Here is a 25,916-nt window from a genome sequence, read left to right as displayed (position 1 = left end):
TCTAATTAATTATTAAAATAAAGCTAGGCAATTCCGATATGAGAAATCTTAAAAAAACTAATACTCGTTTTAATTAGAAAAGAATATTTTATTAATACACAATTTTTAAAATATATTTAACTCGCTCATAACTCGTCTTTAAATTGACGCTCTATATGGTATTGATCCAAGGAATGATTCAGCAAATACCAGGCATATCGGGGAAAAAGTAAACCAAATATGACAGCTACGCCGGCTAACTAAGAAAGCGAAACCATAGTTAAGCGACAAACAAGAAGTATTTTTAATAAGCTAATCATACTCACAAAAATAAGACAATATGCTAAGTAATATATAAACCAGAAAGTCACACTGGCACAGGCACTCAACAAGGCTGCTGCAGGATTGCGATAATGCACCCGGATGGGCCGTGCACCTGGTGGCAAGCACATGATCTGGAAAATGAAGCAAACAGGTTACGATATAATATTGTATACGGTATAAAGGTAGGACGCTCTCCAATTATCTTGCTCTTAACTATTTCGTTTCCCCAACTCGATTTCTTCCTACAGGAGTTTGTAGCATGTCTTTGGTTACTTCGGTTTTTGATCTTTTAGGTTTGAAGTGCTTTGGACTCATTCACACTTAGGAGCTTTATGGGCTTTGTCATCATTTCGTTTATTTTCTGGTGCACCATTTCATTAACTATCCACATTTCGTTATTCTTTCGTCTCTTACGATTCTTTAAGGTCTTATTTTCTTTGGACACGCTTTCTTTAAGTGGCTTATTCTTCATGCTCATATTTTCATCGCTGAGTGCATAACTCAGTTCCAGTTCCATGGCTTTGTATTTGATATGTCCCTTTCTGTGCCTGAAAGGATGAGCCGGCCATACTGGATGACTTTTCTTTTGTGGCACGCGACTTTTGTTTTCGTGGACATTGCTGTTCACCGAGGATTCATCAGTTTGCGGACACGTTTCTGAATGAGCGATAGGTGTGGGCTTTTCTTCCAAGTTTCCCTGCTTAGAATTTGCATTGCTTTTAGCCAGTTCGATGGCTTGTATGTCCGGAGTTCGAAACTCGTATATGCCCAAGGAAGATTCCGGAACAATAGCCGGGCTTACAATGTATTGTTGCATCTGTCCAGTGTTGGATGCGCAAGTCACGTCTCTAGCAACGGCCACCATTTTGGGATTGATAATCTCGCTGCTGGCATGTCGAACTGTTGCCAAGGTCCTTATAGCATGATATACGGTTGGCTGCTTTTGTCTTTTGCTGGCCTTCAACTTATCCAACAGTTCCTGGAGAAGATTATTTTTGAGTTCTGGGCCAGGCTTCAGATTTGCGCTCCGTGCTGCTGGTTTTACTGATGGACTCGCAATTCCGAAACACGATTCGAAATGTGTGGAACTATTGGTTACGGATTGAGCTGGCGTTGGACACTCTGCTGCTCCATTTGTGATACTCGCCCCAAGCTTTGAGCTATCCAACGATTTGGGAACCACACTCTTCTTAAGCTCTTCTCGATTGATTTTACATTTCTTATTTATTATAATGTTTGGCTTCCCTAATTTTGCTTTCAGCTCAATCCTTGTGGAGCTTGTTCCTGGAGTTGTCTGACAAGGACTGGTGGTGGTTATTTTGGAATCTGTAGATGAATGCGGCCTGCAGCAGGGCTTCTGTGCTCCACAGCAATTATTTAGTTTATTTTGTATATTTGCATTCGCCACGTTCTTTTTCTTACGATTCAGGCCACATCTCTGGCAGCTCCGCTTGCTTTCTTTGATTTCTTTAGATTGCACTGGATGTGATGGCTTTGTGGGCTTAGTGTTATGCGCATTTATGGTTCCATAGTGCAGGTTATGTGATCTTTTCAGTGGTTTCATTTCCTCGTCATGACTTGAGGAAAGAGTTGGTTTCGCGCTGGATTGCTTTGATGTGAACAGGCCACTAATTATGGACCACATCGAGGTGCTGCCGCTGGATCTGGACTGCGGGCTGGTAGGCTTTGACAAGAGACGCGCCCGTCGGTTTGGGGCAAAGCCCTTGTCTAGGTTGGGTCTGTTGCCGCCATTCGAGAAAATGTTGACATACTTTTCATCACCTGCTGATTTATTTGAAGAATTTAAAGGCAATTCGTTTGACATGTCATTTGGGTGGTGTGATTCTGGCACGGGAGTGTCTACAATCTTAAGCTCTGCATCGTTATTCAAGATCTCTGAACGATTATCGTCGCTCTCGCCGGCATCGGTGATGTGCAGGCTTTCCATAAACTGGAGGAGACCTTTTACCGACTCCGAGTGACTATTCTCAATGTGTTCGTCCTGCTTCTCAATTAGGGAAATTTGCTGCAAGGCGTCGTCTGTCAAGGGATTCGTGGGTCCGTTTTCAGTGGCTGGTTTCTGTTCCATTAGCCATAAGATCTTTTCTATGATTGAAATGGGCAGCAGTTCGGGCTCAGCTGGCTTCTCCTCAATATATGGCGGCTCCTCCCCGCCCCGACTGCGCACCGACTGCTGATGTACGGGCAGCGTGGAGCTGGCACTCTTATGGCTGCTGCTGCTCGAGCTGCTGCTGGATGCGCTGCTATCGGACAGACCCGAATGGGCCACCGCCTTCATCATTTCGTGCAGGCGCAGGGGAGCGCCCACACTATAGCTATGCCGCTGCCGCTCTGCGGGCGGCGCCGAGGGCACATCGAAGGGCGACGACGAGGAGCAGTCGCTGCTCGGCTCGGACTCGAAGCTGGAGAGTCTGGTGGGAGGCAAATCTGCACGTTGCTTGATATGTAAAGCTTTGGGCTGGCGCAGCACCAGACGAGCGCTATCCACAACGAGTGCATCCTCCGAGGGTCCTTCATAGATGTCGAACGGTGAGAATTGTGTGGCTTCATTGCTTCCGTTGGGCTCTTCTTCTTTGGGCGCCAAGCCGCCACCTTTAGCGCGCACCTTCTGCTTGGCCAGAATCTCGGATAGAACTTGCGATAGCGGCGGCAGCGGGCGGCTGCAATGCGAGCGCAGCGGACGCCCAAAAAGTCGGCGTCGCTTGGAGATGGCGCCGCCTGCCGAATCCGTAATGGGTTTGTCCAGCGGTATAAAGTCGCTCACAAAGAGATTGTCATAGAAGCTGGGCTGGCGCTTGCGCAGATGCAGCGGTCGATTGAATACTTCGTGCGCAAATGCCACCAGATTGGGCATATCCTCGCTGGGCTGCTCCCACAACGATTCGCTTGGCTTGGCGGCATAAGCCGGCGGCGATGGCGGTGGTGATGGTGGTGGCGGTGGTGCTGTTGCCACCGGCTCAATCTCAATCTGGTTCATTGGTCCGTTTGCGGCATCTTCGTCCTTGCGTTTGGCCTGCAAGCGCTGCGGCTTGCGATAGTGCCCGAAGCGGCCCGCGTATAGCTTGTGGTTGGTGCCCTTAGATTTCGACTGCTGTGGACCAGCCCCACACCCACCCAGCGGGGGCTTTGGCTCACCGCCGCACTTCATGCAGCTGGCCTTGCGCCTGGGCTTGGGTTTCTTAGCGGTCATGGCCACCTTGACGCGGACTGAGCCCTGGCGCCCCTCCTCGGAGCGTCGACGCTCCGCTAGCATTTGTTGTCGCACCGCTGCCTTTTCCTCCTCATCGCTCGACGAGCTTATGCAGGCGCGCGGCCGCCGGCGTCGTCCGCACACCTCGCACCAAAGCTCCGGAGTTGGAGCAATGTGTAGAATAGAGCGCGGCAGTTTCTCGCAGAGACACCAAGTCGGCGATGTTCCGTAGCTGGCCATCTTTTTTAAATACAGCGAGTAGAGCTCGTACAAACGAAACATTAACAAGAATTCAGCTTCGAATCTAATGCGACTGTTTTTTTTTTTTGTGCGTTGGGGAAACTCCAGAGCTCAACTGACTATTTGCTTAATCTCAAAACACCCAACGGCCTGCTTTAAGCAGGGATCTTTCAAGAGTTGCTGTGATTTGTTTTGGTAAAAAAATCAAAACTTTCGGCTAGTATGAACAAAATAATACGAATTGGGTTTAGTGTTGTAAACTGCCACAAACAGTGATGCCCATTAAGATACAGAACTAAGGGAACTAACGGCACCGTGCACAACTGTACTTGAGCTAATTCGAGATATAAATTTTCAAAAATGAATCTGAAGAAAAGAAAAGTAAATGAAATTTACTTTCATTAATAATAAATGATAAATCTTGGAATTAGTTTTCACACTCAATAAACCACAATAGGCATATAAAATTGAGTTCAATAAATATACAAATATTTTCGAATTCTAATTATTTGAATTTAAATAATTATTTAATTAGCAATTCATTATGCGAAAATTTTGAATGCTTTCATGCTTACAGAACTTAATCTGATATAGATATAAATTCAATTTTGTCTAGAAATAATTACTTTGAGTCAACCAGTTGTTTTTTTGCGGTTTGAATTGAATATCCTCAATATATAAACTCGTTTATTGTTAAATGAATTATCAATTCGATTTGACTTTACACAAACAGAGCGAAGAAAATTGATTAATAAATTTATAGTATTTATTTTAAAATATTTTATGGAGACACTAACCGTTATTTAAAGGACATTTTCAGCTACACTGACGTCCATTCATCGACGGCCTGTTCTTGGCACACACACAAAGTATATAAATAAATTGCATGTCTCGCTAAGTGTTTTTTCATGTAAAAAAACAGAAAATATTTGACTAATTAAAAGCCCACACTAAAAGTTTTTTCTAATTTAAATAGTGCCTCAGTGTGAGTTCATACATATTGCTTGCACAAGTTTCAATATTTGAGAGATTTCGATTTGAGCAGAAATTGTTTCTACAGTTCTGTCTACTTCAGATTCAGAAGACTTCTCCTCCCAGAGCCCCTAAATGTTTTTCACTGAACTTCTCTCGGTGTTTTTTAATTAAAATAATTGTTTAGTTTTATTGATATATAATCAGGTAACAATTATGAATGATTACATAGAGATATATGGTTGTTACATTTGGCATTGTAGCTAATTTAAACAATTAGTGCTAATCTTTTCTGCATCTTATTTATATAAATAACTTTTAATGGGTGTGCATGAATTGGGGATATTATTCAGATTAAATTGTACCCAACTATTGATGTATTTAAAAAATTTAATAATTATATATACATATATTTCGATTTCTGTTAGGCAATGGCAATCTGTGATTGCTATCGGCATTTCAAAGTTCAGATTTGCCTTGGGAAATTTTCTCGCGTCTAGAGTCAAAGAACGCATTAGGAGCACATTGGCCGCAGACATTGTGCGGAATGTTGTTGTGCATTTCCGGCTCATTGAATGGCAAAAGGCGTTGCATAGTTTAGGGCGCAGTGCGAGTTACAGGATGTACCGAAATCGAGCATAACTATAAATTATAAAGCTGCTGTGCACGTTCGTGCGTACTTTTTGAATTACAGGCCAGCTGTTCGGGATTTATGCGAGCTATTGCCCATAAAAATACTTGTCTATAGTATGCTCATATATATGGCTCGTATTAGTTGCACATAATCTCATCACATTGGCGCCTAATTGTGCACTGCATACGATTGTTGTGCCACATATAGTACATAAAGATTCGGAGCTACAACTACAATTGCTGCTGGTGGTTCGCCTGATAGCTACAAAAATTATTTGGTTGGCATTTTAATGTATTTTTATTGCAATACTTTTGGCGTTTCCTTATTTTCGGCATTTTTACTTTGTCCTGGAATTTCTGTGTGTTTCTTTTGCAGTTCTACCCATTAAAAAAAGGCATAAAAAGGGTTAAATGCTTTTGTGCTAATGTCGGCGTCTTCGACAATATAACGCCTATATTTTCTTGATCAGTATTAAAAACCTTGTCAGTCTAGCTATCCTTGTCAATCCCTATCCTGTCTGTGACTTCTTGGTTGGGCGCACAGGTTAAATTTGTAGCACAAAAGAAGTCCATATTCAGATTATGTTTTTTGACCTTTCAGAGCTTATCAAAGTTAGCGAAAACTTTATGTATAGGCATTCTTTTTTTTTGAGCCTGAAAAGGAAACACTTATTCTCCGAGGTGTAGTCGTAGGCTTTGTTATGTACACACCTTTGGATGCCATTCTTAAGCCGTGCAAATTGAAATAAGGATAAAATGCATCAAGTGCGTCCTTTCGTGTGTTTTGTTTGTTTTTATGCTTGTGACGGCAGCTTGGCGCTGGGTACCCTCTAGTCGAGCACTGCCAAGCACTACTTTTTATTTATTTATTTTTTTATTTTCGCTTGAATTTGGCTTTACTTGTTGGCGTGGCTTTTAGTTGGCGTTTATTGCATTTGGCCGGCATTTAAAACGCGAATGGGTTTCCGTAATTCAATGTGTGCCAACTATTTGAAGGGGCGTGCCACATACAAAAGAGGCGTGGTCATGGTCTGGTAATGAATTTTCCAGTAAATTCAAACAAAACAAAAAGAAGCCTTAAAGCGAAAAGTTTCCACTACGTATTGTTATTTGTGTGATTATTTAAGATTAAGCAGGCATTGAATGCTTGTATAGAATTTATTTTAATTGTGTCCTGAAATTATTTTATAATAATACACGTCAACTTCGACAGCTCTAGAAGCTCGCCTCAGGGCTTAGACAGAATTTTAATTGGAGTTTTGCGCTTTCGCCTTTCAAAAACAATTTCCGCCGTGGTTAAACTATAATGTATATATATCGTGCAGGTATACCATATATATTTATATGTATATACATTTATTTAAGCGAGTCCGAGGTCCGGGGCCTGCACCTTTTTCTGGTCGGCTAGTTAGCCAAAGCGCCACGAAATTTAAAAGTCAGCTCCAACTCGCGGCTGATACGTGACTTCTGCGTGGCTGGGTGTCTGTTGTGTCTGTGTCTGTGTCTGAGCATGTGGCACATGCATCAAAAAGTATGTGTGCAACATGTGCAACGCACCAGCTGTTTACTTATTCAACACAATTCGTACATTTCATAATTCAAGACGGTACCTGAAACCTGTACGGGGCATATGGATGTGCTGCCACGCATGCGTAGCCGCCCCGCCCGAGGGTTACATGTGTGCTAGGGGGCGTTTCTTATTTAATGGAATTTTATATGCAGCTCTGCCGTTTCGGGCGCTGCACTGTGCTGGCTTCCGCTCCTGCTGTCATTTGAAGTTTGTTGCGGTAAGTGGAAAGTGTTGTCAGGCATCTTGAAAAGGTGCAGCAGCCAAATGGCAGCACTGACCCAAGTCTCTAAGCGATGTGACAACCTTGAAAAGCACTCAACAAATAATGCCACCGAATTTCCCAAACAAGTGCGCTTGCACACACACACACACACACACACACACATACTAAGCAAACAAAAAATATTAACATGAGTCTCGTCCATAATTATGGAGCTGAACAATTTTGTGTAAAAAGCTCACGTATTCGTCGCTCTGACAATTCGCAGTTCAAAATACTTTGTTCTATTTGGTAATTTTAGGCAAATCCTCATTAAGTGATGAGATCTTTAAGGGATCTTAATATATAAGATTTATGTTGTTATATTATTATTGATATGAACAGTATAAAATACTGTTCCTTTTAATTTTACTATTGCTATTAATATTCTTTTTACTTGTTATTATTATTATTATTATTATTATTATTATTATTATTATTATTATTATTATTATTATTATTATTATTATTATTATTATTATTATTATTATTATTATTATTATTATTATTATTATTATTATTATTATTATTATTATTATTATTATTATTATTATTATTATTATTATTATTATTATTATTATTATTATTATTATTATTATTATTATTATTATTATTATTATTATTATTATTATCATCATTAGTTTTACTTTTGTTACTATTTTATTTTATTATTATTTTATTTTATTATTATTATATTTATTACTTCAATGTCCTGCGTCGTAGATAATACTGCAGCTTTATTTTATCCTCTAATTCATTTTTGGATCCATATTTTTCTCCATTTCCTTATTGTTGTATTAATTATGTTTGGTGAAAAACAAAGCACAGCTCGTTTTAATTTGAAAGTGATTTAAATAAGTCAAGAAATGCTGCATAGCATAGTTTAAACGGATTACAAATGAAAATTAAATACAAGAAAGGTGCTGCCGTGGGAAAGCGCTAATAAACTGACAAAAAAAAACCAACAGACTAGAAGAAATGCTGGACTGAAAATGAAGGAATAGCCTTTCAGTTCTAATTGTTATTCATAATTTATTTTTGCGTTAAGCGAATGTTATAAAAATGGCGTTATGATTGCATACAATGTGCTTATTGGGTACTCTTAATGCCGTTTTTATGGAGCGCTGGTTTTCCGGCTTTTGCTTGTGTTCAACTGCTGAGGCTTTGCTGGTTAGCCAGAAGCTTCCGCTTTCATAAAAGCACTTCTAAAGGTAATTGTTTAAAAATATATTTCATTTTATTATGGCGCACTGCTGCAGAGTTGCCTGCACCCACCCCATGCTCAGACTTATAGATCGCCTGTCTAGTCATGTGTGTGTGTGCGTGTGTGTGTGTGCAATGTCCATGTAAATTTCAGCAACTCTCCCAAACTAACCAACAAAATTTGCTGCTGTTGCGGTTTATTTTGTGTTGCAAAAATATGTACGGTCCCCTTAACCCTGCACCCCGTACACACTCCACCCACAGGGTCTCCCCACCCCTCTCCCCTCACCACACACTCACCGATTTGAATGTTCACTGGCGCATTGTTGAGCTTGACTTTTTGTTGGTCGCGTTTGGAATGCAGAGTTTGTTGTGTTATGTTGTGCTGTGTGTTGGCCTGGCTTGTTATTTTAGCCAAAAGCTGTTAAATTGCACAAAACAAAACAGAACAACAGCGAAAAGTATGTGTATGTGTGTGTAGGTAGATGTGTGCGTGTGTGTGTGGGAGGGGCGGCCATGAAAGGTGGCTGCAAATGTGCATTTAGCTTTGGCAGGCAACTGACCAAGTGCGAAAAATCCAACAGCAACAACTCCGCCAACAGCCCCATCCACATTGCACTATAAATATTAGAGCGAGTGTCAAGAGAAGAATATGTGTGTGTGAGGAATCCAAAGATACTTTAAGAAATTTCATCTTGGACTTAAGTGAATGCCAAATTAAATGCTAAATGGTTCGCTAAGCGGAGAGTCTGCGAAATAATTTAAATGCGCATGTTTCTTAATTCATTTAACTTGATTGTTTTATTACCTAGCATGTTTTTATAAACTTTTCTGTGCTAAAATTAAGATTTTTTTTAAAAATAGATTAGAATATAACGTTACACTAAATCCTAACATAAATAACTCTCGATCATTCACACATTTTTATCTGTTGGCCATTCTTGTAAATAAATGCGAAATGTAATTTAACAAATTGGTAAAACTAATTTTAATGGTAAGTAGTAACAGTTGAAATTTTAACGATAATTGCACATAAGTAATATGGAGAAAAAAATTTATGAATTACCTTAATCTTAACGAAAACTTTCGACATTTTTCACAGTCTTTAGTGAAGGTTCTTTGTTAGTAAGTAGCTATTTAAGTTTTTTTTTTGTGAGCCCTCAAGAGCAAACTTTTCAAGAAAATCCAGTTGTAATTTAGCCAAGAAAAATAATTAAAATATCTTTATAACTTGGACGCACCTTGTGCACTCATAAAAACTATAAATATTTTAATCAAAAACCCAAAAGCGAATATAAGAGAAATACGAGTTTTTTATAATCCACTTTTTTAGTTCCTTTAATGGTTGTGGCTCAAAGGCTTCTTTTGCTATGTGTGTGTATGTGCTAAGAAAATGTTCCTTATAAATGATTTTCGGTTGAGCACTGTTTAAGATGTGTTTAGAAGTTATGCAGCTCGGTCTGCGGCAGACTGGCATTGGACTATGCGGCGTATACGCAACGCACGAATTTTTGCTTTAGAATACACAAAGTTTGCGGCGCTTGAGCTGTTTGCATTTTATCTGACTGCCTGCCTTTGAGTGAGCTTAACTTTCGGCTACTCAAAGTATCGAGCCACGCTTATTTGTTATGAAAACTTCAAGTAGACTAGCTGGGCGCAGGATGTGCCAAGGACGAGAACTACTGCAACGGCATTACGTCTATGAAAAGCTGCTCAAGTGCAGCCTTTTGACTGGAGGCAAGGCAAAAAGCCATGCGTCCCGGCCTCAACTTTACTCCTTGGCCGACTGCAGTTGATTTCCTGTGTGTGTGTGTGTATGTGTGCGTGCGTCGGTGTTAGTATGTGCTTACCACTACTTATGTACCAGGAAGTTGTTGGCTTCCTAAACGGATATACTGACTTCAAATACTGTTTTTTTTCCTGCTAAGCTGCATTCTTTTATACTATTTTTGTGCCACTCGTTGTTATTATTGTTGTTGTTGTTGCTTCCCAACAGAGGCAACGATGATTTCTTGTTACAGAAAGGGATGCACGAGGGCATGTGGCAGCGCATAGATGCACGTGCCAGAGGTGTGCATAGTGGGCCCAATTCCATCGTTTTGCATGCACAAAAGTCAACAAACATTGAAGATGCAATAAAAATGATGTTACAAGTAAGCTAAGCCAGTATAAGGTGATTATCTTCTATTTAATAATGGATTATCCATAAGACAGAAACTTTAGAAATGTTTGATTCATTTCTTTACATTCGATTAGAGTAAGATTCAATGGATCTTTTCAGACTATTATTGCTTACTGCCTCACAAAAGCCTTTACATTAAGACCGAAGTTAATAAATAATACCCAATTCCAAATAAATGATTCCTGTATCAAAAGTTGCGTTAGACGATTTTTCTAGTTACTAATAAGGAACCAGGATGATAACCTCTTCTAAATACTATTGATAGTCGATGGATGACAAGTATTGATATATTTATTTTATATATTTATATATTTTATTTAAAAGTTTAACTGAAGATCTTAAGCAATATTTGGGAATATGTTTGGGCTGTGTCCCTTTTGGGAAACTGAAAGAATAGCTTGGAATTCCCAGGTGGGAGAAGGATGATGCATGTCTTTGTTGTACTTTAAGAATGAATTGTTTGGCAACATTTGTTGGTAAGCACGATTCCACTGTATGCAACATTTTGTTTTGCAGCACCTTCGTAACTGACACCATGGGCGACTACCTACCGAGAGTCTCAGTTAACTTGCTGGTTCATAGATATTTACTAACAGCCACTCGAAGCTGAACTTTTTCCAACATATTTTAGCTGGCATTATGGGCAGTTGGAGCAACCCAAAGGCAAAGTGCTTATCGCTTGCTGTTTTTGTGCTCCTCTGCCGTTAAATGTGGCCTTTGATCTGGTTATTATATATTGGAAAGTGCTCAATCTTGAGCACCATAAATCATGTCCAACAAGTTTCGCCAGCTAAAGCCGAATTTAAGAAATTCTCCAGTACTCTTTGCAGTTCAATTAAATTCAAATCTTCTTCGGCGGTGCTTTAAATGGCAAATGATAGTTTATGCACACTTAAAAAAAAAAACAGGTGCACTCGAAGTAGTCAGTGCTGATTAGCTTAAATGCTTGCTCGTCTATTTAGCATAACTAAAGCTGACGTAAAATGAGAGGAAAAACACGAAAATGCGCTAGTGTAAAAAATTTGTGCAATGTAAATTAATTTCGCTTATTACGACACGCAGTCCCAACGCCAACGCCGACACCAAAGACAAAGCTGGACTGCGGCGGGACACCATAATCACACCCAGACCGAGACTAACCCACCTGTCCGCGCTGACAGTGTGGCCCGTTCCAGCCCGAGCCAAATGCAACTGACCCCATTCCCTGCGACTGTCGGGCATTTAATCTCGGCAACATTTCCTTTGCCTGTGCCTGCGGTATGACATTTCCTACCAGTGACCAGGCCCCAGCCCCCAGTCTCCAGTCGACAGCTCTTTTGCCGTTGTCGAAAACAAAAATTAGCCGTGCAGCAAAATGGCCAAAGGAAGTGGCAAGTAACTACCTAGCTGCAATAACCAGCTCCAACTACCACTACTCTCCATTTCGCCATCTCGCCAACTTCCTACCTTCCTCCGTCAGCAACTGCCACATGCAGTAAAAATTCGTTAATGTGCAGCTAATTAAGTTCAAAGCAGGGCTCCGGGCCCTGCCCGGTCGAGCCAGGGATCCGTCTGGTCTAGGCTCCCTTGCTGGCTTGGTAGTCCTTATTCGTGCACAGCCAGCGGCAGTTGTTTTTTGTGCAACTCTCTCGCACAACCCTGCCAGTTTGCTAACAGTTCTGACCAAGTTGAGCAACCGCTTCAGAGATCCATATTGTACTCAATTAGCAGGTTGGTTATTCCATTTACTCAAATTGTTGTGACGGTTTGAAAGGACAGAGTAATACCAGGAATTAAAAATCAATTTGCGATTAATTTAAACCTGAAATCTTACTACTTAATCTTGTTATTGAAAAAATTGAACAAAATGTAAAAGATCTGTTAATGTGGCGCTGTAAAGGTGAAGCTTTTAATTGTACACTTTTAACATGAATTCTGATAATGAACTGTTATCATTTGAATTATAAATCTTCTAGAGTCTGGTAGAGCTTGCCGTAGCTGATTAAAAAAAAATTTAAGTCCAATTCTTCTTCTTACTGGGAGTAAGCTGTTGAAAACAATGCTATAAATTTGACTGAAGTATACGATAATAAGGTAACAAAAAACTATTCTGGCTGATTTTGTTTATGGGTAAACGTACGGTATATTCGTGCTGGGGTGTTCAGCCAGGGCTACACAACACTGTCGCGTTTCGCTGGTGTTATACAGCACTGTCTCACTTTGGGTATGACATTAAATTTATGGCTGCACAGTTCGAGGCTCCATTAAAAATGCAAATTTTTAAGCTACTTGCCGCGGACGATCCTGTACAGTCGACTTCACTTTATCAGCCACGTTAGAAAAGTTATGCGACGATTTTATTTTGGTCGCCTTATTTATATGCAGACTGTAGTTTTTGCAAATTTCGACTTTTACGAAGCACAATCATACACAAATTGCCTTTGGACTGCACAGGGAGTTGATTAAATACTTTTAGCAGCGGTTTTTAGGTGTCACTTGATGAGTTGTGTGGGGCAAAGGAATATTTGTGGATGCGTTCCGCCATCGAAGTCCAAGAACTAAGTACAAACTGAAGTGAGGCAAGCTCCATTGGGCCGCTGGGCAGTCGACAACAACAATTGCATCAACAATACAGCACTCGCATTGCTCTTACAGCAGTTGATAAAACTCTGTTCTTAACTGCCGTCTGGTGGTGATTGCAATTGCAGTGGCTCCGTCGTCTTTGGCTCTGCCGCATTGTCGTTTGTCTGATGAGTTTTTAAGTACAAACAATTACAAACGACAAACGACAAATGCAACAGCAACAAGTAACAAGGACAACAACTTCAAGTGTAATCCTTGAATCGTGCCACAGTCGCTTAGCTATTCACTCAACTCAGTGGCCCTTTGCGTTGTGGTCTATCGCAGTCTGTTGGGCAGTTTAGTTGCGTAATTGAATTAAATTTCATTTTGGAATGTAAATGCCTTTGTTTTGCTTTTCCTCAGCAGCTTCAGCTGGTTCTTTAATTTAGGCTTATTCTTAATTGACATTTGTTTGCAGCGTGTGACAAATTTGTATATTGTATATAATTTGCTAAACGGAAACGAAGTTCTTAATGAAACAGAGAATATTTGAGAAATTTCATTAATTTTTTTGAAAATGGCTTAAAAGCCAAAGTAGGCTTTATGCGAACATGAACATATTAAATTAAAACCATTTAGCAACACTGAAACATATTTATTTAGCGCCGATTTTTTCAGCTTTCCCTCTAAAATCAGCCTCATAACTAAATAAATAAATAAATTGGATATTTATAAGCACAGGAGCACGAGCTGGAAATGCTCTGAGCAAATGCGTCTAAACCTTCTAGTCGGAAGAGCTGAGAGAAGAAATAAAAGGATTAAAATGCCAAATCTTAATGTAAAGCGTTTAGGTGTGCCAATAATGGGACTATATCTAAATCCCTCATTATGAAAAAAGATCCCAAGTAGATTTTCCATCATATATTTATCTTACATATATCACACGTCCAAGGTTAAACAAATAATAGTTAAATAAAATATCTTAAGGGGGTTGGCGTGATTTCGTTGAAGGGCCCAATAACCAGATTAAACTCTGTCATCTAGTATTTCTGCCGTTCTATTAAATAATAACTTAATTAAGTATTCAAGGTAATACGTTAATATTATCATAGTCATATTTAAAAAAATTAAAATTATAAAATGAATTCTTCAAGTGTACGCGTCCGATCGAAATCAAACAGACACAAGCAATTAAATATGCAGATACCCTGCCAGCAAGAGGACTAAAGTGAAATAGACAAAATAAAAGCCAAACATGACCAAAAAGCCGCTTAGTTTCGAAATGTTCATTTACCTGCGATTTTAATGTGTGTGTTCGCTTTGGGAGTAGGGATAAATACCAGGACGAGCCCGAGGACGACGATATGGTCGAGGTCGATGGCATGTAACAGCGATGACATGAGAGCATTTGTGCCACGCACTGCCGTTGCTCATTAATTAAAAATTGGAAAACAACAACAACAACAACAACAGCGACAACAACAACAATCCTGTGGCGGCTGCCTTGTGACAATGACACACACGTGACACCGTGTGTGAAACGGCGCCGAGGACTTTCATTACCGGCTGACTGACAGCGAATGCCACAGATGCCGCAGATGCCGCTGATAGGCCTAACAGAGCCTAGCAGAAGTTTATGTATTAAATCAGCAAAGCATATGACAGGATTATACTTATACCCTTATATAAATCATGTCCGACTCTTTGGCAGGTCCAAGCTTAACGCGTATTCCAGCTACAGTATTTTTGAATGAATCAGGGCTGGACAATACTCAGCGCTGAAAAATTCGTTAAACTTTAAATCGACTAACTGATATGTAAAAAAAAAGCACATTAGCTTAAACGTTTATTTTGTATACCTATTGAAACGAGAATTTCTCTAATGATAGTAAAAACTTTTTTGGCAGCAACGTCAACATTGGTTTGACTTTAAAAAACGAACCCTTGCATGTAACCCCAGGCGCGCATTGTTGCCAATGTTGCAAGCGCAGCACAAAAGTGCCAGATAATCGCCGGCTAATACAATGAATGACCGCCCCCGGATGCGGATCCATTCGTATTGCCATTAAATTCAATTACATGACAATAACGTGGCGCTTATGGCGCTGCGGTTCACGAAAAATTGAATATAAAAACAAAGCTGCAGCTGATAAAAACTGCGAGCTAAAGCTAAACTAAAGCTGCTGCGGCGCGTGCACAAGTGAGAGCGTGAGAGTGAGAGAGTGAGTGGGAGAGAGTGCCACCCACCATCTGCGAGAAATTATGATTAGCTTTTGGTAAAGTTTTCCACCCAGTCAGCAGCCACTTGAGAGCTGCCATTGCATACTTTGCGGCATCCAAGCCGCTGCATCCGTTGTTAGCCAAGCGTACGAGACAGCCCTGGACAACTCTTGTGCTCGCTCCGGGACAATGGAGCCAAAATTGTGCAACGTTTGTGTTTCGCTCGGCATTCTAATGGTCGGCGCATTGTGTGTGGGCTACTTTGTGTAAGCGCTTCATAATCCGCCCAAAATTACAATAAAGTTTGCCTATCCCATGAAGCTGTTTTTTGAAAACAACAACGCGGACTAGGCTTAAGTTTTGTTTGACTGAAATTGCAGCATTCAAATTCGTATCCCTGACCTTTAACTAGGAACGCTGTCCTAGAATCCTTGACCTTAAGCCATTTAACTTTCAGAATGTGTGTGAAAGATGTCAAGATTTCAATAATTCAGTGTGTTAATACCAAGACTTTCTTTTAGATTTTATAAAATATTCTTAGTTATAGAGTCAAGCCCGATATATTAGGAGCCACAGACCCTGAGATCTTCGCCTTTATATTTTATTTATTTTGTATTTATTCATTTTTTTATTTATTTATTGATTAACCAATGCTGGTAGCTTTGAGGTTATCTTAAATTAAATAATATTATTTTAAATAACTAACTAACTAAATAAACTATTGACTCAGCAGATAATACAAATATATTTTCCACTATCAGAGGTATCTTTTTGACACCCGTACAGTATTAACATAATCTTGAAATATTTTAATAGGTACATGACTAACTACTTAAGTATTAATAGTATGTATTTTTTTTAGCATGTTTTAGGATCATTTAAAACGGAAATATTTAAATATTAAACCTGAGTTTTTCCACTTGGCTGAAAATTCACATTAGTAAAAGAAGATTTATCAGATTTTTGCATATACTTAAGTTTTTTTTGGCTTTTGTTATGGTATGCATATTTATCTAATCTAATATTTAAATATAGAAAAAAAATGTTCTCTTGTAGATATTCACAGTTTATTTTGCGCATTCAATTTTATATTTCTCCTCAATCCATAATCACTTATCTACACATAAGTATTTACATAATATTGTCATTGGCATTTTAGTCAACAATTTGCATATATTTGGGTACGCTTTAAATGTTATTGTTCCTGGCTCTGGAGGTCTATATCCGGAGCCAGCACATTTAGTACAAAAAGACAATTTGTCACAATTACAATTATTTCATTCGCAAAATGACAGGCAAATGAAAACCAAGCAGCTGGAAAACAAGCCAAGTCAGTTCCAGGGTGTGCTCAGCGGGAGGTTGGAGTTCCTGTCTAACGAAATACTGGGCCTGTATAATGATGCAGCAAACATGGCCGGAATATGTATGCAGGAGGCGATGACACCTGGAGCCAGAACACAGAACAGTGTTTCGCCACATTTTGTCATAATTTTTAGTTAATTTCAAAAATGCAAATCATCGATGCCAGGTCTTGGACCCACAGGCACCTAGTATACTGGCATGTCCTGGCATTTGAGCCTTTTGACAAATTTCGGCATATTCGCTCATTTGGGCGCTGGCTTGTTAAAACTATGCAATATTTCAACGTAGGATTTCCATTCTTGTTTCTCGGAGCATGTACAAATTGTTGGCTCCGGGATCTTGTTGTATTCGTCAATCCTTACAGAGCTGGGCTCTCCTTTTAGGCTTGGTGCAATTTGCTTGGCTTTTGTTTGTTTGTATTGGCATACATACATAGTTTCTGTTCAAGTTTTTGGAAAATAATTTCATAATTCTCTCAGTGCAATATTTTTGGGATTTAAGAGAAGAGAGTTAAGAGAAAACCTCCGAACGCATCATCACGATATGTTGACGATTGTTTAGTAATTTTCCTAATCAATATTGGTGTTGGTGTTGAGACTACTTTAAATGTTAAACATTCATTTATATATAAAGTCGTACAACATAACATGTGTTTTATGGCGATTTTTTTTACTTTTTAAATGAATTTCCAAAAAAAAATGTATGAGCTTGGACTTTTTATGAAAATCAATTTCCTAAATATGTATGTCAAAGTCACACATCATTTCATTTTAGTATAGCTTGATTTGAATGTTATTATTTATGGATTATATGCGATAATTGATAAATTAAATTTGCTTAAACTGGTTGCAATCTAGGAAAACTGTCTACTAAAACAAGTTTGTAAAGAGTCAAACTTTCGGTGTGGCCAAAGAAATTTTCCTCATTTCTGCTGCTAATTGGCATAAGGAAAATCTTTAAAATCGCAGAGATCCAGTTGGATTGTTTGATAAAATACTGCACAAATATACAAATATAAATATATACAAATATACATATAGCTAATATAAAAAACACAAACAGCTTAGACAATAGTAATTGCTCGAAGTTAATTTTTTTCAACTTTAAATCTGCCAAAATTTGCGTTCTTCTAAATGTAACTCTGGATGACAAGTTGTTCTGAAGCTTTTGGTAACAATAAAAGCTCGACTTAAGCGACCTGCCGCTTAGCGCTAAAAGCTTCGAAAGCTTTGCTGCAGACGATGCTGGGCAGAGCCGGTTTTGGTGATTGCGTATGCGCCACCGACGCCGACGACGTCAGATGCATTTTGCATAAAGTTTTTAACACATTTAACTTCGCTTGCTTGGAGTTATTGCTGTTGTTGTTGTATAAAGGAACAACAACACAAACTAGTCGACGAGCACATTTAAAAAGTATTCGACGCAAGCTCAAAGCGAACAGTTGGCTCTGAGACGGTGACGCGTGCGCACAACGAATACGGCAACGGTAAATAATGCAACTTGGGCGTGGAATAGATGAGAATGAAACATTGCAAAGTGCATGAAACGTGGAAATTTTTATGAAACCAGGCTTTAATATGTGTTAACAAATGATACGTGTTAACTGCCTTAAGCTCCAGTGAACTCTTGCGACATATTTTGTAAAAAACTTCTCTTTGCACAGGTTGAACTGTTAACAAAATGGCGTCTCTGAAAATCTGCATATTTGCTCTGCTTGTGGGTAAGTGGAAATTTCTCTCATTGCCGACGCCAATTAATGAAATGGCATCAGCAGTCAACATAAAACAAGTACATTTATTCAAATAAATTTAACATCGCAAACAATTAGCATTCATTTTGGCACCAGCTGAAACGTTGGCATTGTAAATGCATATTAATAGTTGCAACAACTTTTTTACACCATAATTCAACTGCGAATTTCAACAGTCGACAACAGAATTTAAACAATTTGATTGTTTTTCGTGTTTTAGGTTAACTTTCGCGTAATATTAAAATAGCATTTACATATTTCTATTTTGGCAGCTAATAAATAGACGTGTCAGCACGCATTTATTTCGTTTAATTCATATTTGACGCAAAGCTTTTCTAATAATTTGCATAGTTTTTGGTTGCTCATTTGCCAGTCGGAAATTCAACAGTTCACTCAGCAAATTTTTGGTTTGGCGGTTCATTAAAAATTTGTTGCCACCCTTAATGGCCAAATGCGAGTGTGCGATATGTTTTAAATTGTATTTTGTTAATTTTCTGGTCGCACAAAAGTTAAATTGATATGCAGGCAACTGTTGCATCTGTGAGTGTAAAACATATTTTGTAATTATGTTAAAATGGCCATGAAAATTATTGGCAATTGTTTGCGCCGCTCCTCATTAAATGTGCGAACTAATTGGCGAGTGTGGGCGTCGAAAACGGAATTTTTGTTTAATTACGGGCCAATATTGTGTACAGAATTGCAAATAGCTGGAAACAACAGAATAAGCTAACATTCCTATAATAAAAAACATAAGCAACGAAAATAAATTGGATTGAATTTATTATATTTTGTGTAGCATCCCTTAATTATTTTTAGTAAACTTTTCATCTATATCGATAGCCTTTAAATTTAATTAGTTTGCCATATCACAGTTTTTCAACTACAAAGCTTGCGCCCTTCTACGCACTTCTCATATCAACAAAATTGGCCTCAAGAGAGCAGTCTAGACAACATTAATTGGGTCTTAACGCTTAAAAGGCTTGATTAACAGTTCAATGAGCGACTTAAAAAAGCATTGCAAGCTGTTTATTTTTAATCCATTCACTGTTCAATGAACTTAACACGCATGTTCCACGCCGATTTATTTCTGTGACGACAGCTCGACACCCACAAAAATTGTGTGACTCGAATTCAATTTGACGAAAGCAAACAAGGCACAAAAACGTTGATTTTTTTTTATTTCATCACAACGGCAGCTAAGGCACTCAATTAATCTAGTTTAACCGGAATGGAAACGAAGTCAATGCGGCCGGGGACAGGCGCAAGTTGTCGCAACCGGGATTCTATGATAAACTCGTTGACAAACTGTCAGATCGACGGTCGATGGTCTAGTAAAAAACTCAAACCGCATTGCCAACGACTATGCGACTCTTTGCTTGCCACGATAAAGAAAGTGCCAGTTAAATTAAATAAAAAAATATAATTTTGCCAAGGCAAAAATGGTGCAAATTAAAAGAGTAAAATACTTAGTATAGTAAAAGATAATCTCTAATTATATTTGCATGTATACAATAAACAAAAGACACAATAGGAAAATAGAAAATTAAAGCGGTCTTCTATGTGATTCTCATGTGAATAAGTAAAACCTTTTAAAGCTTATGGACAAAACTAGTCTGGACTAGTTCATGTTGCAAAGCTGATGACAAATCCAACGCAGCCGACCGTTAGGCTAGAGTGTATAACCAAAATCAACTACGAAAGTCATAGCGACTTTTTCTGTTTTTGTGCGTTTTTCTCTTCATATTCTCTTTTTTGTTATTTTTTTTTTGGCCAAGTCGTGTACGAAACGTGTTTCAATGACAAGCGGCAGCTGCAGTGGCAACAACAACTACAACTATAACAACTTGTTTCTTGTTGCTTGTGCTGTTGCTGTTGTTGGTATTGGCGGCGACTGCGGCTGCGGCGGCGGCTTAAATGTTGCCTGACACTTTACGCACTAATTGCTCTGTGGAATTGTTTCTTTATTAACGTTTAATCGAATGTCAGGCAGCCGCATTCGCAGTCGCACTCCAACAGACAGAAACTTGTCGGCATTGTTGGCGGCTCGAAAATTTAATTGAATTCGTCTTTTCTTGTATTTCTGTGCCTTGATCGTGTTTTTTGCAGTGTTGCTGATTAAAGTGGTTTACCTTGAAGTGCCTCAAGTATGCAAGTTGTTGCAACATGTCGGAAGTGCATGGCATGGCAATGGCTCCGATGATTGAGTGAATGGACTTTGCCTTGTCTTTGTCTCGTCTTCTAACAGCTGATTGGCAATCGAAAACAGCTGACTTTGTGCATTTGTAACTGTAACCAATGAATATGCTTGACGTAACTTTCACTTTTTAGGTCGCATACCTGATTACCCTATGTCACAATCCAGCCAGACCATAAGGTACGAAAGCAAAACACGCTAACTTATGTACATATCTGCATACATTAAGTTCGAACAACTGGTTTTAAGCGTCTAAAAATGAAACAAATATATAATAAAACCTGCCGCATGCACTCAACAAAATTATGGTTGTAGTTAGTGTTGTTTACCGGCCGGCATGTGCCTTTGAATACTTTCTCGGAATATTCTTTCTTCAATCAATAAAACATAGTACCATATACTTTTTTATAAATTTCGAATTGTATTAACAACAATCGTTAGATGATCCTGTTAACGTTCTCGGATTCCAAGGCTAGTGTAGTTTTATTGACTAAGTCGAAGGCCATTTACGTGCAATACCAAATATTTAACAGAAAATAATTGATAGAAGCTATTGGATGTGTATTATCTCTGTTATATATTTCGCAGTTTAACATTTAAATATTACCAACTGCCTTAAATATTGTCATACAATATGTATTTAAATAAAATGTAGGGTATTGTGCAATGTTCAAAGTTTGATTTCAATTCGATTTATTCATGTGTGGAATTTTATATTAATATTATGTAAATATTTTTTTTTTTTCACAGGAACAACGCTTGCTCAGCAGCGCGACCGTGGCAATTTCCGGGTGGGTGCTGGTCATCCGCCATCCCAACGCCACTTGCCGCAAAGGACGCGTGATCCCATTCAGGAGGCTGCAGAGGAGCCAAAACGCAAGCAAGCCCAGGAATATGAGCCCAGCGACGAGTGCCCAGAGCCAAATGGCTTCTATCCGGATAATAAGCAGTGCGACAAATACTATGCGTGCCTGTAAGTTACGGCTTCTTAAATAAAACTTTAAGGTCCGAATTTACGAGTAATACAGTTGATAGTTTGAATATATGAAGATAGCAAGGGCCAACTATATAAATAGTGGTGCTAATTTTTTTTTAATGTATTTACGAAATGTTGTAAATATTTAAGTAGATATCAATATTTAAAAATTTACTCCCAGTTTCTACATTTAAAAGACTATATAATCTATATTTATCCTTGGCGTTAGCCAACCCATTTTCGTATCACTTTGAACTCCTGAGGGATAAATGCTTCCTCTGCGCAAATGATGCGAATAAATATGCTTTGCTCATCTTTCGCGCCATTGGCCTCAGGTGAGCGAAATCAATGATTCAGGCGTGCTCGAAAAGTGTTGAAATATGAATTGATTCAAATAATGTGTTAGCTCTTTGGGGACATAAAAAATATATAAAGTTTAAGCGCGTTAAAGGATGACATACACCGACAGACACTCTGTTCCTTATTTAAAGCTAAGCACTGTATCAGACAAGCTAATTTGATAAGTATATATAATATGAGAATTTATTTCTCTGATAAACCTTTTTGTTTTTAATTACAGAGATGGCGTGCCTACGGAACGTCTGTGTGCGGATGGCATGGTCTTCAATGACTACTCACCCATCGAGGAGAAATGTGATTTGCCATATAACCTTGATTGCAGCAAGCGCTCCAAGCTGCGTGAGTATTAAACCTGAGCTCCCATCTGGGAGCTGCGACAAGTTCGGTTCTTAAATTTATTTTAAGTATGCGGAGCGTGTTGTTCATTGGCAAACGCAGCGAGGAATCTCACGCTTGCTGCTAAATTTAAACCTGACCAAAATCAACCCAATAATCACGAGCCGTGCCCGCACTTATTTGCTCGTTACTCGTACTTTTGCTTTAAAAGTCACAAGAGGAAAAAATACTTATTTATTATGCAAACGGCATGCGAGGTGGTTAACCCAAATTGTTGTCGTCAATAGGTCTTTGTTCTGGGTTGGGGGTATGGTTAGAGTTGGCTCTTGTTTTGCTGTTTGAATTTTATTTCAGCTATTTCTTGGTAGACTCGTTTTATTTGGTATTTTATTATTTTATTTTGTCACGCTCAGTAAGGTTTTATATGGGCATATCAGGCGACACGTGGCCTCAAGGCTTTTCGGTAGTATTCTGCATGACAGCTGATGCCAATTTTCACATCTGTTTCAAGCAAATTTGCAGAGTATTCAAAGCAAAGAGGCTTAAATGCGAATCTATTTCCAATTTCCAATTAGTGATCTTTTCTCTGAACTCCATTTAATTCTCATTTGATATGCCATTGTATTTTCTGCAATTAAGAGCTCTTCTTTATTTTGCATAGCATCTACAAATTTAAATAAATAATTGTTCGTCCATCAAAGCAATTAGCACACTTTATATGAGCCGACTAGCAATTTCAATTACCTTTGTCTTTGCCCAACATATGGGTCCAGTTTTTCACACAAAAGTACCTTCGTTTATGTAAGGACCACTCTTCATAATCTATTTAAGTCTACGCTCTCCGGTCGCCCATGCAAAGGAAGTGCCCAGCGTTGGCCCACAGGAAGTTTGTCATGCTAAGATATGTGCTTCCAGTTGACCATTTCATAGTATGTTGCATTGTTGGCAAACTACTCGGGCAGTAAACTTTCAGTTTAGAGCATAAACAAGTGCCGGCAAGGAATGTGCCTTGGACACTGCAAACTGGAATATTTAGTAACAAAGCACGAGAGCATATGGAAAGTACAGCAATACGGGTATAAAGTGCATTGAAAAGACTGAAAAAACTTAAAAGAATCGTTAACAAAAAGAGAATTTAATATGGGCTTTGGCACTTGCAAAAGTTCGTAAAATTGTAAAATCATTTAAGTTTAGTTTGAATTGGAAAAAATCCAGAGCAATTAAAAACAAATAAAAATATGGAAAGAAGCTAGCATAAAGTGAGCTTCATATTTAGTCACTATAAACAATTCTCAATCTCATAAAAATAATGTTTGCCTTCGCAGAAACTCCACAGCCCTCACAGCACTGTCCACGCAAGAATGGTTACTTTGGTCATGAGAAGCCCGGGATTTGCGACAAGTTCTACTTCTGCGTCGATGGGCAATTCAATATGATCACCTGTCCTGTTGGGCTGGTATTCAATCCAAAAACTGGCATCTGCACCTGGCCCGATGAGGTGGGCGTTACTGGCTGCAAGTCGGAGGACATATTCGAGTTTTCGTGCCCCAAGGTGAACGAGAGTATTGCCGTTACACATCCTCGCTACGCGGATCCCGACGATTGCCAGTTCTTCTATGTCTGCGTGAACGGTGATCTGCCACGTCGCAATGGCTGCAAACTTGGCCAGGTGTTCGATGAGGAGAACAAAACCTGCGACTGGGCACGCAAGGTGCCAGATTGGTAAGATCTGCCGAGTCGAGCAAAATGTAAAGAATAACTTTGAATTTTTCAATTCAGTGCTGACTGGTATAAGGATCGCTTAACTGATGCCGAGCTGGACGAACTAGAGAACCCCAAGCCAAAGTCAACGACCACCAAGAGGCCAGCGCGTGTGCGTGGAGCCTCTAGACGTAAGCCGCAGCCGAAGGTGGTGAAGGAGGAGGAGCCTGAGGAGGAGTAGCTGGTCCAATTGTCGACTGTTTAATCTTAAGTTTGTCTTTCCTGATAACAAATAAAAGTATCATATCAATTCTGAATAGTCATTAGTTTATACTGAAATGTAACTAAGCAAATAGATACATAATTTAAGTTGCCTACCCAGGAAATTTATTAGCCATACATATCATGATAAACTTAACTATAACTATAAGTCTCATATCTTGAGCTGAGGCCAAAAAATATTTTCCAGTCTGTTTCCCACAGACGGCTTGCAAAACAACTACAATGTTGCCCATAAAAACGACAACTTCAATATGCGTTCAGATTTAGCGAGCACAACATAAGACGCCGCCAAAATGACGGGATTTGTATGCAGGATCCCAATCCAAAAGGGGATGTACTCCCATTTACTCCCCAATTTAGAAGGAGAAAATCAATGCAGCCCTTCCTTCTTCCTCTCTCTCTCTCCCTCTCGTGTTGGAGTTTTAAGTGTGTCTGGTGCTGCCTGCAGCGCATAAATTCAATTTGCCGTTCAGCATGCACAAAAGTATGCAACAAAATAGCAACAACTCGTCGAACACACACACACACACACTGACACACCCAAACAGCCAACGCACACACACACACACACCCTCAACAGACACTATGGACATGTGTATGACGTTTGGCAGACAAGAAGCATTCGATAAAACGCATCGAAATTGTATTGTGAAAATTGCGAGCAGTTGAAAGACGAGATTTACAGTGGCCAATGCCAGGGCGAATAAGGATAGAGCGAAGGGGGGAGGGGTGTCGCGATGGAGGCCAAATCGTAAATTGCATTGTTTAAGTAGCAAAGTAAAATCTCAGACGACGATAAGACATTTCACTTGGCATTGTGGAAGCATTTGTTTATGCATTGCATTGAGGGGACAATTGGCAATGGGTAAGAGGATAAACTGATAACAATAAATTGATACAGAAATTGAGGTAATATGATGCCAATATCATTTCAAGCTGCGATGGTAATATGCAGGGGAATAAAATCTGACAATAAGACAACTATTTTTTAATGCTTAAATTCGACTTTCTTTATTGCGTGCTTAGCTAAATAAATTATTTCCTAGTTCAATTAATTAAATTACTGCGCAAGCCAGATTAACTTTTTCCAAGCGCTCCACTTAAACAAAATCGATAAATATCGATATTTATCCTAGTTTTTAATGCATATCTCTAAAACAAAAAGATCATTTGCAGAAATTTCACGTTGCCTTTTGGTGCATAAACATATTTGAATACTCTTGTTAAGCCCTGCACTTCGCACCGAGCGAATTTTAAGCCCCAAAGTTATTGAAAAATGAATTTTATATAGTGAAGAAATAATAAGAAAAGTTTCAATGGGAACAGAATCGATGGCTCCATCTAATGACGTACTTCAAATATGGGTCCACGTTAAACAATTTAAGCCAAGCATCAAAGAGTGTTAAAACAGGCGTAAAGCCCTCAACCACGCCAGACCGTGCCCAGCCTGTTGGTTGTATCTTTGTTTGGTGTTAATGAACAACTCGATTCCACTCAACTCGACTCGACTCGACTCGACGCCTCCCGATGAATGGCGACTTATGACGCGGTCACTGGCGCACGCACATGACCAGCATGAGAGCCAGGGAAAACTGTTAGCCAGTTGCCTTTGGCGTCTAAT

The 25,916-nt window shown here is 39.2% G+C and overlaps 2 protein-coding genes across 4 annotated transcripts; one reads left to right on the top strand and one right to left on the bottom strand.

The window, feature by feature from the left end:
* Window positions 1-67: 67 nt before the first annotated feature.
* On the bottom strand, window positions 68-3,913 carry LOC135435361 (uncharacterized). 3 transcript variants are annotated; one of them, XM_064692375.1, is made up of 3 exons: window positions 518-3,913; window positions 306-434; window positions 68-239 (listed from the first exon to the last, which is right to left on the bottom strand). In XM_064692375.1, exon 1 carries the CDS (start codon window positions 3,794-3,796, stop codon window positions 593-595), a length of 3,204 nt encoding a protein of 1,067 aa, XP_064548445.1. In that variant the 5' UTR covers window positions 3,797-3,913; the 3' UTR covers window positions 68-239; window positions 306-434; window positions 518-592. The 3 variants fall into 3 exon arrangements, with proteins under 3 accessions (XP_064548445.1, XP_064548444.1, XP_064548446.1); XM_064692374.1 differs by having other exon boundaries at window positions 306-3,913; XM_064692376.1 differs by having other exon boundaries at window positions 68-235; window positions 306-3,913.
* Window positions 3,914-18,141: 14,228 nt separating this feature from the next.
* Window positions 18,142-24,323, top strand: obst-B (obstructor-B). Its single transcript, XM_064692382.1, has 6 exons — window positions 18,142-18,182; window positions 18,360-18,416; window positions 21,391-21,613; window positions 22,197-22,315; window positions 23,638-24,034; window positions 24,092-24,323. The coding sequence occupies exons 2-6, from the start codon at window positions 18,377-18,379 to the stop codon at window positions 24,252-24,254; spliced, it is 942 nt and encodes a 313-aa protein (XP_064548452.1). The 5' UTR covers window positions 18,142-18,182; window positions 18,360-18,376; the 3' UTR covers window positions 24,255-24,323.
* Window positions 24,324-25,916: the final 1,593 nt, after the last annotated feature.

The sequence above is a fragment of the Drosophila montana genome, unplaced genomic scaffold (assembly GCF_035044405.1).
Source record: "Drosophila montana isolate Dmon_TW-CO22-7 unplaced genomic scaffold, ASM3504440v1 contig_3581_1, whole genome shotgun sequence".
Lineage (NCBI taxonomy): Eukaryota > Metazoa > Arthropoda > Insecta > Diptera > Drosophilidae > Drosophila > Drosophila montana.
The sequence above is the reverse complement of the archived record's forward strand: the minus strand, read 5'-3'. Positions and strand labels throughout refer to the sequence as shown.

Coding starts and splice junctions, on each gene's coding strand:
- obst-B (XM_064692382.1), top strand. CDS start 18,377: ATGGCGTCTCTGAAAATCTGCATATTTGCTCTGCTTGTGG. Junction 18,417..21,390: donor CATATTTGCTCTGCTTGTGG/GTAAGTGGAAAT, acceptor TTTTTTTCACAG/GAACAACGCTTGCTCAGCAG. Junction 21,614..22,196: donor GACAAATACTATGCGTGCCT/GTAAGTTACGGC, acceptor TTTTAATTACAG/AGATGGCGTGCCTACGGAAC.
- LOC135435361 (XM_064692374.1), bottom strand. CDS start 3,796: ATGTTTCGTTTGTACGAGCTCTACTCGCTGTATTTAAAAAAGATGGCC.